Source organism: Neopelma chrysocephalum, unplaced genomic scaffold (genome assembly GCF_003984885.1).
Source record: "Neopelma chrysocephalum unplaced genomic scaffold, ASM398488v2 Primary Assembly neopelma1_119, whole genome shotgun sequence".
Taxonomy (NCBI): domain Eukaryota; kingdom Metazoa; phylum Chordata; class Aves; order Passeriformes; family Pipridae; genus Neopelma; species Neopelma chrysocephalum.
The window spans coordinates 63230-79646 of record NW_020897781.1 but is presented as its reverse complement, the minus strand read 5'-3'; the positions used below and the strand labels follow the sequence as shown (position 1 = coordinate 79646).

At 54.9% G+C, this 16417-nt stretch overlaps 1 protein-coding gene across 2 annotated transcripts in view; it reads right to left on the bottom strand.

Moving 5' to 3' along the window:
* The window catches only part of CTNNBL1 (catenin beta like 1), a 48558-nt gene extending 43572 nt beyond the window's left edge, over positions 1 to 4986 (bottom strand). Inside the window, exon 1 of one of the 2 annotated variants that reach the window (XM_027697413.1) lies at positions 4877 to 4986. In XM_027697413.1, coding sequence (XP_027553214.1) covers positions 4877 to 4906 — 30 coding nt within the window. In that variant the 5' untranslated portion in view covers positions 4907 to 4986. The remainder of the gene's footprint in view (positions 1 to 4876) is intronic. The other variant, XM_027697414.1, reaches the window with a different exon arrangement.
* Positions 4987 to 16417: the final 11431 nt, after the last annotated feature.

The following is a 16417-nucleotide window of genomic DNA, read 5'->3' as shown; positions in this document are numbered from 1 at the left end:
AAGGAGCATTAAGGCTTTGCCTTTCCTTATTGATGTTATGCAAAACCTCACTAAGAATATTCCCCTTCCCAACCAGCGCCATTAAAGCCGCAAAACCGGGCCCGAGCGGAACACCTGGGTCCTGCTCATTCCACCAGAGATGCACAGTCATGAACAACTGATTTAAGGCAGGCATTAGTTCCTGTTCATCGATTGTCATCTTGGGTTTGCATTTGTGTTTTCCAGCCAGCAAGAATTAAGTCCCTGCGTTGCTGCACTGAGCCTGGTGCATTTCGCTCAGCAAACACATATATTTGTGTCCAAACACATTTGTTTAACCAATTCCACAGCTTCACACATATCTACACAAGTTTTTTTTGCCTTTCTGGTAGAAAAGAGAAAGTTAATCATTTGATAAACAAAATGCGGGGGTTTGTACTCAGTTGTGCTAAGGTGAACCTGGCAAGAAGATGGAATTCATTAAAAAATGCACAAGAAAAGCATTTTTAAATTGTTTTGTTAGCTAAGCTTAATTCTGTTCCTGTTGAATGCAGGGCATTCACAGTGATTTATTCAGAAGCCATTTTCATTTAAATCTAACACTGATATCACCACACAAAAACCAATGAATACAAAAGGGTTTAAAAAAAGCTGCCGTTTATAAAATATGATAAAGTAAACAAAAGCTGGTGATCAGGAAAGGGAGAATTATCTTTCCCTTTCTCTTCCAGCCCCCACTGTAGTGGCTCTGTCTGTTATTTGACATACCCTGAGCTGTCACTGCCTGGGGCCGAGCCTTTGGGCACAGACTTTCTCCAGAAACACACCTGACACGAGTCCTGGTCTGTGCACGGCCAGGTAAGGCAGAGCCTCATGTGCCGCGAGGGACAGGAAAACAACATCCTAAATCAAAGCACAACGATGTGCCAGGGCCCCTGGGCTCCCTCCAAGCAGTGACTGCACATTAATATCAGGTTAAGTACCCCACAGAACCTGAACACACGTTCAGGCCCCTGATTGCTTCAGCCTCCGCCAAACATCAGGAACGGTTTAGAGAAGTCTCGGTAGTTTCATATTACTCAGGAGATATTCAGAAGTTTCATATTACTAAGGTATCTGTTTTGTAAGTAACCTCGTTACTGTGAAGCTCAGAAATTATTTGTTAATGAAATCTGAAATAAATCTTCATAAATGATGCAGCTTCTTCTGTGCCCACGTCCCAACCCGCTCCGAAAGTGACGCACCAGCTGTCAGTCTGGAATCCTAAAAACGAGTCCAAATCTCCAGAGGCATCTTCAATAACTTCCTAATTTTGTTTCCAATGTTTGTGATAAACCGGGCTACCATCAATCTCCATTTCCCTTGTTTTCCCTTCCTGAAGCACAACAGTTCTCAACGGTGCAGGATCTGAGTGCTAAAAACTGGAAGAACTGGTACCAGGAAAATCCAGAAATCTCAGGGAGACGTAAGACCTCCAAAATCACACAAATGGAGGCAAATGCAATGACAGGTGCACTCTGTACCCACATGGATATAGACTATTAATTTCAGAGAACCCCTGTGTCCTCCAACCTCACTCATGAGCCTCCAAACCACCCGAGGAGCCCATCAGGAAGGCACAGGACAGGGATCTTCCCTGACACATGTTTACAACGCTCCACTTTGGTGGCCAAAGACAACACATCAGGAAGTAAACTGAAGATTCACTTGTAACCCTGTGAGAGCACCAAGACAAGTCTGGCAGCGTGGGGCTGTACTCCCAGGAGCAGAGCTGAGCTGGTGTCAGCTCCTTGTTTTAACCTGCCAGCAGGAGAGGAGTCACTGGGGTCATAATGCTGTAAGTAGTCAGTGACCTGCTCAGCTGAGCTGCTCCTGCCATCAAATGCATCCATTACACTGCAAACTGACAGTAAATTATCTGTACCAGCAGCAGAAATGATGATGTGCCTCCATGGATACACAGAGATCCAAACTGCACTCAACCCACTCAGACAGCAGGGAGATGACCCAGCCCAGCAAAGTCAGACCTCACCCCATTAGTTACTGCTTCTCCTGCTATTTGATTTGACTAATATTCCATTTTAAAAAAATTAGCCATTTGTAATGATCACTCACAGTGATGAAATCTGCCTTTAATGAGAACTCAAATAATCTCCCTTATTCCCTCCCAAGACAACTGAAAGAGGACTCTGAACAGCCCCAGAGTTGGCTTCGTCCCCTTAATTACCCTCCAGAATCAGAGACCTAACACAGAGGATCTGGGCAAACAGCAGCAATATTTAATCATCACTTTAGACCATCTGCAACTGTTTTGCTGCAACACGTAAAGTTTATGCGTTCCTGAGCTTTATATAAACTGCCAGGTGCTGTTTAATTGTATTTTTTGTTGCAAGAGGTTCCTTTTCCCATTCTGGCAGGCACTTGGTGCTGAATTGGTGGCACAGTGCCTGCAGTCTTCCACGCCAAGTTTGGCACCGAGGGAGAACATCTTCTTGCTGAAGCAAGGGCACAGATTACACATTTAGAGGAGAAAATTCAAAACAGCGTAAGAGAAAAGCAATTATTTTGGGTTGTGCTGAGGGAGGCTGAGAAGCCCAATTCATTTGCAGCAAGAGATTAAAATCAAGAGAGCTGAGGAGCCCACACCACCCCCCCGACAGCCGGTGCTACCCCTGCAGTGAGGACAAACAAGGAGACCTTGAGCCAGCCCACACCTCAGCCCAGAGCAGGGAAGCTCCCAGATCCAGGGCTGGAGTGGGCCAGGAGCTGCTGGGAGAGCTGCCAAGCCACCCTCCTCTGGCCACCATCCCCTGGCCATCTTCCTCACGCCACCCTCCCCACAGGCAGACATCCGACCCACAGGATGGGAAGCAGCAAAATCTGCTGTTTCCAACTATTTTTTCCCTATCTCTCAGCCAGAAATGTCCTCAAAGGAGGGGACCTCATTTTCTCAGAACCAGAGCTAATTTACCTGCCTCCTGCTCCCCCATTCCTTTCACCTGTGCTCACCATTTTACTCAGTCCTGGAGGTCTGAATTCAGCAACACCCAAATCAAACACTCGCTCTGAAGCACTGTCTCACCTGCTGACACAAGAACCACCTGCCTCCAGGTGAGAGCCCAGAAGAGCCCAGAGCCAGGGCAAACCCTTCAGGAACCATTTCAGCAGCTGCTTGAAAGCTGTGGAATGTTTTTCCCCACAGCTAAGAACGATTTCAGCAGCAAGGAATGAAATTAAAACATAGATACCCAGCAGCCAAGCAGTATTTCTTTACCTCCACAGAACACAGCCCCTGCTCTCACAATCACTCCCTTGCCATGTTGAAAGCTCATCCAAGGGGAAGCTGTGCAACATCCAAGTGACCAAAGAAAAGTGGAGGGACACTCCCCTCCAGAGTGTCAGTCATATATTATATTATCATGTATTTTCCAGATGAAGATCACCTACATTAAAAGTGCACATTTCCTTAGCTAAACCACGTGTTCTATGCTATCTTCTTGTAACAATAAAGATTTCATCAAGTATTTTCTCCAGTAGTATGATTTCCTACATTTATGTCACATTCTCTTCCATATATAAAAAATAATCCATCATAAATAAATTGAGAAATAACTCAGAGAAGTCTTTAAAATCAGAGGTGGCTGATTTGCATTTGCACACACACGTTTGCAGACTTTCACCTTCTCAGAGCGAGAGAAAAACCAAACATACAAAACCCCAAACCAGAACCTGGTTAAAAGAATTTCAAACTTCAGGTTTACCTCCCTGTGCCTGAACCTGCATCTGAGACATTGCTACCCTATGGAGAAGGCCAAAGAATTAAAATGATAATTCTAATTCGATATCGAGAAATCACATTAAAAAAAAGGTAAGAGAAATACAGGAGTGGAGCAGATCTCAGACCAGCAGGGGAAGGATGTGGAAGGATGCTCCAGACAGAGCAACCCACAGAAACATCCTGGAGATTATCAATGAAGAATCCAGAGGAGCTCCAGAGCACTTTGAGACCACTGGGAAAAAGGATGAGGAACTTCTCAAACCCAACTGCAACTTTTCCTCTGTCTCTTGAGCATCTCAAAACGTCACATCCCCAAAACAGGGACTGCTCCTTTCACCTCTGTGTCCCACAGGCACACCAGGATGGCTGGGAGCAAGGAACTCCATCCATAAGGAATCCCGTGCTCCCAGCTCAGAGGTAGAGCTGCCCATGGAGCTCCCACACTCAGGAGGCAGGTCCAGGGGTGTTCTCCCTCACCCAGCAAACCCCACGGCTGCAGTTGGGCTGAGAACTCAAGCACAACCAACACTATCACAGCGAAACCACCAAAATGGCATTGCAACCCACGCCCTCCTTATTGATCCACGGGGAACCCCCCAAATCCCCTCCGGGGCAATAAATCACCGCACCTGATGCGAACCAACCTGCGCACAAAGAACAACCAAAGGCCACGCGGCAAGAGAAGGAAAACGCTCCGAATAAAGGGAAACTTTTATAAGGAAAACTTTTTAAAAAAGACTTCGGTAAAAATGCAGTTAAGTGGGGTTTGTCGTGACACAGGGAGAAGAAGACGTGGAACGAGCTCAGGCTTCACTCCGGCGACCAGCGGGAACCCTCCGGTCCGTCCGTGTCAGAAGCGGCACCGGCAGAGCCCCGGCCCCGGGGAGCCCCGGGTAACCGGGTCCGAAGGGCGGGGAGAGCCCCCCAAAGACTTGGTGACACCGTAACGGGAGCCCGTGCGAGCGCACCGAGCGCGGCCGGGCAGGCCCCGCACGGCAGCGGGGCTGGAGCGGCACTGGGCCGGGAGCTGTCGCCGCAGCGCGGCCACGGGCGAGGGCACCTCTGTGTCGGGGACCCCGACACTCCCCCACCGGGCCGGTCCGTCGCCCCCGCTCTCACCTGGTAGCTGAGCAGCTCCCCCACATCCATCGCTCCCGCCGGGCCCGCACCGGGAACCTGCCGCCGAGCCCCAGGGGCGCGCGACACTCTGCCGTAAAGCAGCGAGAGCAGCCGGGGAGGGGCGGGGGGGGCTGCCACGCTGCCGTAAAGCGAGGTGGTCCGGCCCTGCCGCAAAGCACCAGGCGGAGGGGTGCCACACTGCCGTAGAGCAGCGCGGTGCTGTCGCAAAAGGGGGCAGAGGCCGGGGGGCGACCCCCGGTCCGGGACCACCTGGGGGATCCTCGGGGGACCCAGGGCACGGCCCTGCCCTGCACTGCCCCTGGGGCGCCCCAGGACATCCCGCATGTCCCCTGGTGCCGCTTGGTGACACCAAGGAGGAGGGTGGGATCCCCCCTGTGGTGACCCCGACCCCTGGGAGACCCTTCCTGTCCCGCGGGCACAGCGGGGACCGAGGGGCCCGTCCCGATACCGGCGATGCCCCCCTGCTGCAAAGTGTGGAATATGGAAAAATTTTTCTTAAGAAAGGCTGTTCTTTGAATTTTCCTAAGACAGGCTGCTCTTTGATGCTTTTTAGCTTTCCAGCCTAATCGACAAGAAGGGAGGTTTAATCCCTGAAACAGCAGCCAACAGGCTCCAAGTGATGTCCAGGTGTTGGGAAAAAAAACAAATTACTTATTGTTAGAGTTGCCTTGTAAAGGTTTAGGGCTGGACGTGCTCCAGCTGTCTCAGAGCTAGGGGGAGGTTAGCAAAGCTTGGGGAAGAAGGATCTACCTCTGACAGTGGTCACAAAGAATGCGGAATTTATGGGACATCTTGGCAGAGTTCCCCAGGAAGAAACTAATAAACCCAAACTCAGCAACTGTGCTGAAATCAGCTGGGTAAAAGGTAATCCTGGCAGGGGGAGATCGTGACCACCCACTCACAGACCATGACCCAAGAAACCCCCTGACCCCAAAAGAACAGCAGGGCTGGGCATGGGGACTGATTAGCAGGAGAAGCGAGAGAATCATTAACCAACCAACAGAACACTAATTAACACGAGAACTGTGTAACTTGTAGACAATGAACACCAATGCCTTTGTTTGCTAAAATGTGTATATAGTAAAAGAAGTTTAGATAGTGGGTGTGCTTGATTTGTGTAATTCCATGGGGCAGCCAGGCTTGTGCAGCTCTGGGATCAATGTCTCCCTCGAGTGTTTAATTATTCGCTTGTTGCACATCGGGCAAAGAACCCGATTTTTGTGGACAACATCCCAAGCCAGGCACTGTTGGGGTTGGGGCAGCTGTCCCTGCGACACCCAGCAAAGCCCCCCTGGAGCTGCCCCATGGGGACACCTGAAATCAGCGCTTTCTCGTGACACATTTTTCCATAACCTTCTAAAAAACGCTTCCCCGGGGCTGAGCCAGGCTCGGGAATGCAGGAGGCTGTTTGCCAGCATTTATTGACAACACACTTCTATTTATACCCGGCGTCATTAACCGCTGTCACCTTGAAAACAGGCCAATAACTGAGCTCTGAGTGCGGCAGGAGGGACGTGACGGCCCCTCTGTTTGCTGAGGTCGTGACAAACCGTCCTGTAACTCCAGACAAGATGCAGAACCCCGGGCAGAGAGAGGCATTTCTCAATTTAACAAATATGAATAATTAGGAGAGAGTGCCAAAAATCCCACTGAATTTATTTCAGCTGCACTTTAAAAAAAACCAGTTTTGAGCTAAAAGAATTTTTCATAACGATCGCAGCTATTACGCAGTTATCTCAGCGGGAGAACTGGTTTGAGAACACTCAGGAAATTAAAAATATATATAATGTTTTTGAAAGAGTCCTTGCATCCCCTGTTGTTTCAAGAAAATATAGGAGATCAGTCATGGCAAAATTAACAAATCTGCATGTTAAAGATGAGATAAATAGAAGATAATTAGGGGCTCATCTGGCTTTGGGGTGTTGAGTGTTCAGATAATTCCCCAGCTGTGAAACCACCAAATTCGCAGACCCTCGAGGGGTACTGGCATATACTGGGAACAGGATTCAGCTACTGGGAAGTCTGACACCCTCCCCCCTCCAGCAATAACCACGACAATCTTCAACTAAGAGAAAAGCCCCAATCTGAGCGTGGCCAGCAAGGCCAGCACCTCACCCCTCGAGCTTCTTGTCAGACAAAGGGGGAGTAAACGTCTGGTTCACCTCTCTGGGAGGACTCAAGGCCAGAGGGCGACATTCAAAAAAACAAAATCAGGAATTTTAGGAACTGAGGGCCCGCGTTGCTACCCGGGAAACCCAATTCTCACCCAGTCCTGCAGGGCAGGATTCAATAACAGGGTTTTTATCCAATAAGGGGAGCTGGAGCGCAGGGACAATATATTGAACTGAGAAGTGAAAACAGGAGCAAAATTAAAGTAATAAAAAAGCTCTCAAGAGAGTAAGTGAAGGATGGGGATGAGTGGCCATCCTGGATGGCACCAGCCTTTCCCAGGTGGAGCAAGCAGCAAAGTTGGGCCAGGAGCTGGAGCAAACCCTGGGACTTGCCTTGGTCAGGAGAGCAAGGAGCCCATAAATCCTGGCTCCATGTCCCCAGGGCACCCACCTTCCACAGGGCCTGTGGGTTCATCCCTGGTGCTGCCCATGTTCCTGGACCTTTCCTGACCCTCCTCCCTGGGGATGGGCACAGAGGAGCCGCTGGCGATGGGGAGAAGCCCCAGCCACTGCGACAGTCCCGGTATGGAAACACCATTCCCTCCTCCAGGGCTGCAGGGGATGCTCAGAACCGCGGCTGGGAGCGGCGGCGGGAGGAAGAGGCGAGGAGGAGAATCCTGGCTTAATTTTATTCCGAGTTCAGGTTTCAACCCAGATGCCTCGAGATCTAATTCCGAATAAATAATTGTACTGAGTAACCCAGGTCCCCCGGTGATTAACTAAACACACTGAGGCTCGCTGAAATTGAATTAGTGGTGTGCACTCAGCCGTTATTACCCTCCCCACGTCATGAATATTAATGAGGGGTTATTAAGAAATGTAAATGATGCCTCAGGGGGTTGGGAGCACAGGGGGTGCAGGGCCGTGCGGGCTGATATGACAAACCATTAGGAAAACAGCCTGATTGAAGCCACTTTTTAATTATGTCAGATCCCGCTCTTTGGCGGGTGCAGCCGCGTTTCCGGATGCTTTCGTCTTTATTAAAATGAGAAAAAGGGAACAAGGCAGAGCTGGAATGGGAAATGAGTCTTTGCAGGGGGGAAGATGCAGCAGCTTGGCACATGGGGACAACGGGGCCTTGCACCCCACGAGGTCCCCACCTGGCTCAGCTCCCGGACGGGACACCCCTGTGCTGCCAGCACAGAGAGGGGGACACCAGCCCCAGGGCACCTGCACCCCGGCCTCAGACCCCCACAGCCCCCAAATCCCCCACCTGCCTGCAGCCCCTCTGCCTGCAGCCCCTTCCCTCAGTTCAGCCTCGCTGGGCAGCGGAGCGACTGCCACAGGCTCATGCATTTTAACAGGCTCTCACAGGGCTCCCCGCGCCGGAATGGGAGCTGACAGGGCCAGCTGAGTTAATCAGAGTGGATAATGGAGGGAAAGAGAGAAATCTCAACCCAAATTGCTGCAGAAATCATGAGCTGGGACTCAAAACCATTGAATTAAACTGGGCTGGAGCTTAAAGGGGAAGGCAGTGGTTCTCCCAGCCCACTGTCCCACCAATGAGGGAAGGGAGAATAGCCACAGAGCCCCTGTTCTCCCGCAGGAGGGGATCCTGGAGGGATCCTGGTGCCAGGACAGGCATCTCAGTCTGACCAGCACTGCAGCATCAGTGGTTCACTTGTAAAACAAAGCAGGCCAGAGGCTGTTCTTCAGAGAGCAACATCAGATCAGATGCTTTGTTGTGGTGACAAGTACAGCACCAGCCCAGTCCTGGTCCTGCTGTGGCTGCCATCCTGCCCTGCCAAAACGTGGTCCCCTCCACAGCATCTCTGCACACTCACCACAAGCACCAAACCCAGCACCTGGCTGCCAGGACAGGGCTGAGCCACAGGCAGGGGAAAAACAGGCATCTGATGGAGTCCAGGCCCATCCCTGCAGCCTGCCAACATCACCACGGTGTCACTGCAGGCAGATGGAACAGTCTGGGATGGGCACGCACGCACGGAGTTCGTTGGGATTCAGGTCTCTCCACCCTGATAGCTTCATAATGCCAGGCTGCTGCTTAATTGCACCCATAAGTGTGGAATTACTGAAGGGTAAAATGCAAATGGTGTAACCTTTCCTGAGCTTACCCAGCACTGCTGTGCCAGCTCTGTGCCAAAGGGAGCTGCCTGCATCCCTTCTCTCTTCCTAATTGCTCACAGAGCTGCTGGGAGGTACCCTCGTCAGGCCCCAGGAGGGAGAGGACAGGCCCCTTGCTGGGGTCACATGCTAGTTCCCACCCTGAAAGCCTGCCACAGTTCCTGCCCAGGGTCCCTGCATGTGTGTTCCTGGGTGACAAGGCAGAGCACTGGCTGAGCCCGCAGCATGGCAGGGGCTGGAGGGGGCTGGTGCTGGCAGGAGAAACCAGCTGTGGCATTATGGTTAATGAGATTTTCATGAACATGCAGATAATTTGGTGGGGGGGTGGGGACTGACACGGGTAATTAAAGGTTGCTGACCTGTGAAATCAAGCTGTAAGAGGCTGGGCACGGAGCAGAGGGTGGGCAGAGGGTGGCTGTGGTCAGGCTCTCCCTGCTCCCCACCCATGCCAGTGCCACTCACTGTCCCCCAAGTGCAGCTGAAGCCTGGGTGCTGGAGGGGCACCTTATTTATGGCTCTGCTTCACCGAGTTAAACTCCACAACGTGTGACAATCAAAATTAAAGATTTCTCCAGAAAGGCAGCCTGGGGGAAATCACGGCTGCGGCCGGCGGAGATTTCCCAATGGTGACTTTTAAATTAAAGGGGAAAAAAATTTCTTTAATTTGGCGGCATGCATGGGATGCAGCTCACTGGGCACGTTATTATCCAGCTCAGCAAATGCTTCCAGAATTCTCTTGCGCTCCAAATTACCAATCTCTCTGCCAGGCTGCACATCCCCACCTGTGCTGGCATCAGCCAGCACTGGGGTCCTGCGTCACAGGCAGAAGCAGGCTGTGCCCTGCTGCCCCAGAGCCGAGCCCTGGCGGGTGCCCCCTCCCCACACAGCCGGGTTTTTCTGCCTGATCCAGAGCAGTTGTTGCACGTCTCCAGCGTCAGAGCTGCCCGAGGCCTTGGGGACTGGTGTCACGGGGGGCTGCAGGCAGCCCTAGCCCTGCCTGCCCTGGCACAGCTCTTCCCCTCCCTCTCCCCCCGCCCCTTCATGATGAAGCAATGAAATTATTTTTCTACTTGAGTAGTTTTCAATTTAGATTAAGAAAAATCTGCGCTCCGTTAGCGCCGCCGCAGTAAATCACGCGCGGGCGGCGCGGCCGCAGCCCCATCGCTTATCGCCTGCAAACCTTTTTTCACTTTGACAGGCCCCGAGTGTGACATTGAGTGGGGCAGCAGCAGCCCAGCGGGGACACCACACAGGGAGGGGGACCCGTGCCTGGAAGCACCCTGAGGGCATTGCAGGCAGCGCCCAGGGCAGGTGGGCATCCTGGGAAGGATCAAGCTCGCTGCCATGCCACCCAATCCCTGCCAGTCCCAGCATGGCTTGACAACCACACCAAGTGCCTGCTGCCAGCACCTCTCGGTGCTCCAGCACTCACTAAGCTCTTGCTCCCGCCTGTCACCACTGGTGACGCGGTGGCACCCAACACAACTGGATGGTGCCCATTGCCACCTGCCCTGCGGTCACGCCGGGAGCGGATCCCCATCCTCACACTCATCTTGGCACTGCCACCTTCCTTGTGCCAGCACCATCAAAAGGAGCATTTGACAGAAAACAAACCTTTTTTTTTTTCCCCTCTGGTTCTTGCAGCTCGTTTATCGCCGGCGCGGGGCAGGCAGAGCTGTCAGCGCCTGAACCTCACTCATCCGTTTAACCTTGGGGGAAGAAACACATTTGTGCCGGATAACGTGCATCAGATGGTGGCACCAGGAGCGCCTGTAGCTGCTGTGCCTGATGGATGGGCTACAGGGGCCTCGCCTGACCTGTGCTTGTATGTTATCTGCATTGCTGCGGGAGGCTTTTCATCACACCGACAGCTCCGGCGGCACCAGCCTGGCAGGAGAGTCTCATCTCACCAGGAATGGCTGTGGGCATCACAGCCAGAGGCGTCTGGCCCCGTGGCTGTGTTGGCACCGTGGCACCAGAGGCAGCAAGGAGGAGGAGACACCCAGGGAGGGGTGTCAGGTTGTGCCAGTACCTGGCTGCAGTGGGGCTGAAAGGACAGAGAGAGCAGAGCTGGTGCCAGCCGTGCCGAGGGGACAGAGGATGCCCACACTGCTGGCAGTGCCAACCAGACTGGCTGAAGGAAGAGGCCAAGCTGCTGCACTTGTCCTTTGGGTGACATTTTGCCAACGAGGGGTCCTGTGACAGTGACGGAGAGGGCACGGCGCTGGGCAGCCCAGAGCCCCGGTGACGGATGAGCGCTGCCAAGTGCCGACACAAAAGCCATTTGGTGTAGGGAAATGATAGATGCTAACACTAATTTTAAGCACAGGCAGCCGAATTCCTCCAGACAGTCTCGGCACTCAGGATTTAGGGCACAGCTGCTGGGTTCAGATAAGGTGTGAAATCAGCCCAGTGTGCAGGGTGTTACTTGGTAATGAACGGCCGGTGATGGATGGGGGTGGCTCAGCGCTGTAACCTCCGCATTTGGAGCCTTTCAAATCTCTTGCCATCAATCCTAGAACCTGCCAGGCACCAGGAGGAGGAGCTGGGAGCTGGCAGTGGGTGCATGCTGTGCCAGGTGGGCACCACAGCTTGGGCTCCCCCCGCACCACCAGCCCCATCACAGGCTGGCAGGAGCACCGGAGGGGTCTGGGGACATATCCTGCCAGAGCTGGGGCAGTTACAGGTGGTTTCTCTGGTGCCACCAGCAGTATAACCCCACACATCACCTCTCCTCCCTCTCACTGTGGAGCATCACTGGCTGCTCCCGTGTGCCAGCAGCAATCTGGTGAGGAAGGGGATGGTGAGGCATCCTGCCCTCCTCGGGGTGCTCACCCAGCACTGCCACAGTGAGCAGGCTCAGACCCACGTGGGCAGCGCAGGGATGTGGCACCAGCCCAAAATATTTATGGTGAAAGCAATGCTGGAAATGGCAAGTGCTGTGCTTGTCTGTAGCATTTAATCTTTCCTCTGACCTTATAAAAAAAAATCTATTTGTGTTGAGGTTTTAAATTCACTTCTTAAATCACCCACTACAGGCTTCACACTGTATTAATTCCCCCTCAAGCAAATGAGTTTGTTGTTTGTTCTTTTCCAGGACCGCCAAAGCCAGAGCACCAGAAGGATGGACACTGTCACCCCCGCAGACGTGCCACTCCAGCCCATGCTCCATCCCCCTGCACACCCCCACGTGCAATGTCACCCTGTGCACACACTCACCCCTCACATACAGCACCTTTGAAGGGATCCTATCTCCTCTGGCTCAGGATCCTCAGCCAGATCTGAGCAGGATCCTCAGTGCTGCCACCTCCCTGGAGAAGGAAAAGGAAGAATCAGAGGTGGGGATGAAGGCCAGAGGCTCCTGGGAGGCAGCAGTGGGCTCACCTGGGCTCATGCACATGCCAGCCTCTGGCTGCCCCCAGCACTCCTGCAGCCCCCCAGGCCCCGGCCCTCCTGCCTTGTGGGTCAGGGGTTGCTCAGTGCTAGGAAACATGTGGCACTGCTGAAGCTGGAGCAGAGCTTCCAGAGGAGCTTGCCAGCACAAGGACATCAATCCAGAGGCACTGGCTGCCAGGGTGAGGCACAGGCAGCCCTAGTATTGAGCAAATCACTGGGAATGCAAACCAGGCACACCTGGGAAAATACATTAAAGAATTACTGCTGATGAGGGTCAGAGGGCGTTCCCTGCTCATGCACTGCGCCTGGGTCCCTCTCCTCCTTGGATCTAAGGGGAGGGGTTATGGGGTTTATCAGTCGCTGGTGATCCGTGCAATGGGCGTGAGCAGGGTGAGCAGCCAACCCACCGCTGATTTATTGCCCTGGAAACGCTTAATTTAGGCAATGTATTTAAAGAAACTAATTAGAATTGTATTAATATTTATGGGCCGTATGGAGAAGCTGATAGCTGCTATTGGAGGATATTAGCTGTTATCTTACACTGGGCAGGACCGTGGCATTCGGAGGCAACTTTAATTGTGGTGAGAGCAGCCAAGGTCTCACCAGCAGCCGGCGACAGAAGCCCGCCCGTCACTGCAAGGCCAAACTGTGCTGGAATGCATAACCCTGCCCACGTGGGCTCCCTCCTCCCCAAGCAGCAAAGCATCCCTCCAGGCATCCCTCCTACAGGGATGGGAACCCCTGCCCTTCCAACTCCCTGGAGCATGGTCTCCATGCTGGACACGACGCTCCCAGCCCTGCTGCTGCCAGTGCTCCCATCCCTCCAGCCTGGAGCAGGGGGGCCCTGGCAGTCCCTGGCTCATCCATAACCAGCTCCCTGCCCGCGCCCGACCTCTCGCTATAGCAAAGTTCACATCAATTTTCCTTCCCCTCATTTGTCTGTAAACCATGAAGAAAAATCACCGCCGTCTGCCCGCATCAGGCCGCCGCCGTGATGTATGGCTGTAATAAAAACCCCATTTTGGGAGGCCGCCGTGCTGCGCCGCCAGCCAGGCGCTGTGCGTGGCCGTGCCACCAGCCGGGCACCGGGCGTGACACGGAGCTGTGAGCAGCCAGCACCATCCCAGCCCGGGCCCCCGCGCTTCGTCTCGGCCTCATCGTGGATGTCACAATCCCACCAGCGCTGGGGATGGGGTGCTGGGGAAGGGGTGCCACCCCCTGCCTAACCCACACGGATGTGTGTTGTGGAATGCAAGGGCAGGGACGCCTTCCAGTACAACCATGAGGTTGCTCCAAGCCCCATTCAACCTGGCCTTGAACGCTTCCAGGGATGGGGCAGCCAGAGCTTCCCTGGACAGCCTGTTCCAGTTCCTCACTGCCCTCGAAGGGCAGAATTCCTTCCTAATCTCTAATCTAACCCAGCCCTATCTTAGTTTGAAGCCATTCCCCTCTTGTCCTGGCCCCCCAGGCCCTTGTCCCCAGTCCCTCTCCAGCTCTCTTGGAGCCCCTTTAGGCACTGCAAGGGGCTCTAAGGTCTCCCCGGAGCCTCGTCTTTCCCAAGCTGAACACCTCCAGCTCTCCCAGCCTGTTTCTAGAGCAGAGGTGCTCGAGCCCTTGGAGCGTCTCTGTGGCCTCCTCTGGACCCGCTCCAGAAGCTCCACATCCTTCTTACGCTGGGTCCCTGTCGGGGTCCCGGCCCGGCCGGTGCCCTACCCGGGGACGGGAACGGGGCTCTGCTGCCGGAGCCCGGCCCCGCTCCCGGCCCTGCTCCCGCTCCGCTCCGGCGGAGCAACAGCCTCCTCTGCCGGCCGCCGCCCGGGATCGGCGCTGGGGCCGGGACGGGACCGGCCCCCGGAGCGGAGACACGGCGGGGGTGGACGGGACGTGTCGGGGGCTACGAGTGGGGAGGGGGCTGCTCAAGCCAGGGGGTCCATTCCTCACATCCCCGTGGCAGAAGGGCACGCCAGGCTCACACCGCCACGTGCCGCAGAACTGGCACACGCCATCGTTTGTGCCACTCCACGCCGTGACACACATCAGTCACACAGCAGCCGGAGGAGGAAGAGCAGGAGACCGAAACCCTACAGATAACAGAGTCGCCAGCACCAGCTGAAGGGCCAAGGCTGCTCGGGAGAAGCTGGTGACCCCTCACATTGTCACCACGGCACTGCAGCACAGGTCACATCGGGGAAAAGGTGTCACCCAAAGAAACCCCATGCACGTGACCAGGCTGCTCTCAAAGCCCCTAGTTCCTGCTCATGGTTCCCTTTGCTTCAGACCCAGAGTTCTGGCAGCAACAAATGCATTTGGCTGGGATGACGCACACAGGAATTTCTAAGGGGGGAAATAGGGTCGTTGAGCTGTAAAACCCTAGATGAGGCCACAGAGGTCACGTTGGCCTCAGCACAGATGCCTGTGTCCAGCCAGGCTGGCCTTGTCCCAACCCCCCAGGCAGGGAGTGTCCCTGGTGCCCCTCAGCATACCAGGACCCTGACCGAGGCTGTTCTCCAACTCCAGCTCCAGAACAGGACAAGTCTTTTCACCAGCCCTCAAAAACTCTGGTCCTTCCTCTCTCCACCCACATGAGCCCCGGCTGCCCACTGTGCCTTGCTGCAGCCCCACCAGTCCCCTGCCGTGCCCCCTAAGCCAGGCTGCCTCTGCCCAACCTGCCAGCAGCACCTGCGGGTGCCCTTTGCTGTTTGGCAAGGCACAGAGAGCTGCGCCAGTGTGGCCATGGTTCAATAGTGAGAGGAGCATGGAGCAACCCCTGGGCCGTGCCCCTGCCTGCATGGGATGGGGTGCAGGAAGCAAAGGTCATGTTTGGCAGGGTCTCAGGGCACAGCAGTGGCATCACCATGGGGTCCCTGGGAGTAGGGAGTGCACCTCACCCTCGACATGGTCACCCTTCACACTCTCAGCTGTGCTGGGCTCCCTGTGACCTCCCTGCACCGCTGACCTTGGGCATCCCAGGGTCGCCTCCCACCAGTCCTGGGGCAAAGTGAGGTGAGAGACAGCCCCAGTGCTGACCCCTCCACAGCACCCCTCTGCTGGGACACATCTGCAGCCAGGGACGTGCCGGCACCCAGCCATCGGCCTGTCCCCACGGAGGAATGGTGCTCGGTGAAGGGCAATGGGTGTGCCCAGCACATTGTGGAGGCTTCCCACGCTCTGCTCCCCCTGAGGCCATGTTTGCCCTCGGGGACCCAGATAGCTGTCCCCTGCGGCTCCACAGGCAGACATGGCAGGATGCGGGCACCAGGCCGGGACTGGGGCAGGCAAGCACCAGGTCCCCAGGATGGGCACAGCCAGGGACAGACCCCCAGGTGCTCTGTGCCAGGACACCCCCCTGGCACACTGCCAGGACAGCAGCCCCCAGAGAACATCCTTCTGACCAGTCCTCCACCATGGGTTCCCATCCCACAAACCCATCTAATCGCTCGTCACACCTGGGCAGTTCTGGGCTCCCTTTGGCTATGGAGTGACCCCAGCCCACGGCCACATCTCCCTTTCCCCATGGGGGTGCTGAGGGTGCCGTCCTCCCCCCAGCTGCAGCCTGGTTGCCAGGGCTGGACAGGGCCAGGTAAATCATTTCTCAGGCAGGAACGTCGCGTGGCCGTCACCGCCTCGGGCACAGCTGTGACACGCAGCGGCAGAAAGAGTTTCGGCACACGCAGGTTGTGGGTGGCCCCTCCCCAGCCCCACGCGGATATAAACCCCCACCAACCTGCGCTGCCCATCCGTACCTGTGGCGCTGCCCATCCGTACCTGTGGCACTGCCATGAAGACCGTGGTCGTTTTGCTCGTGGGCATCCTGGCCCTGTGTGCCCATCTGCAGGCGGCTCCTTCTGGGGTCAAAGGTGAGTGCTGG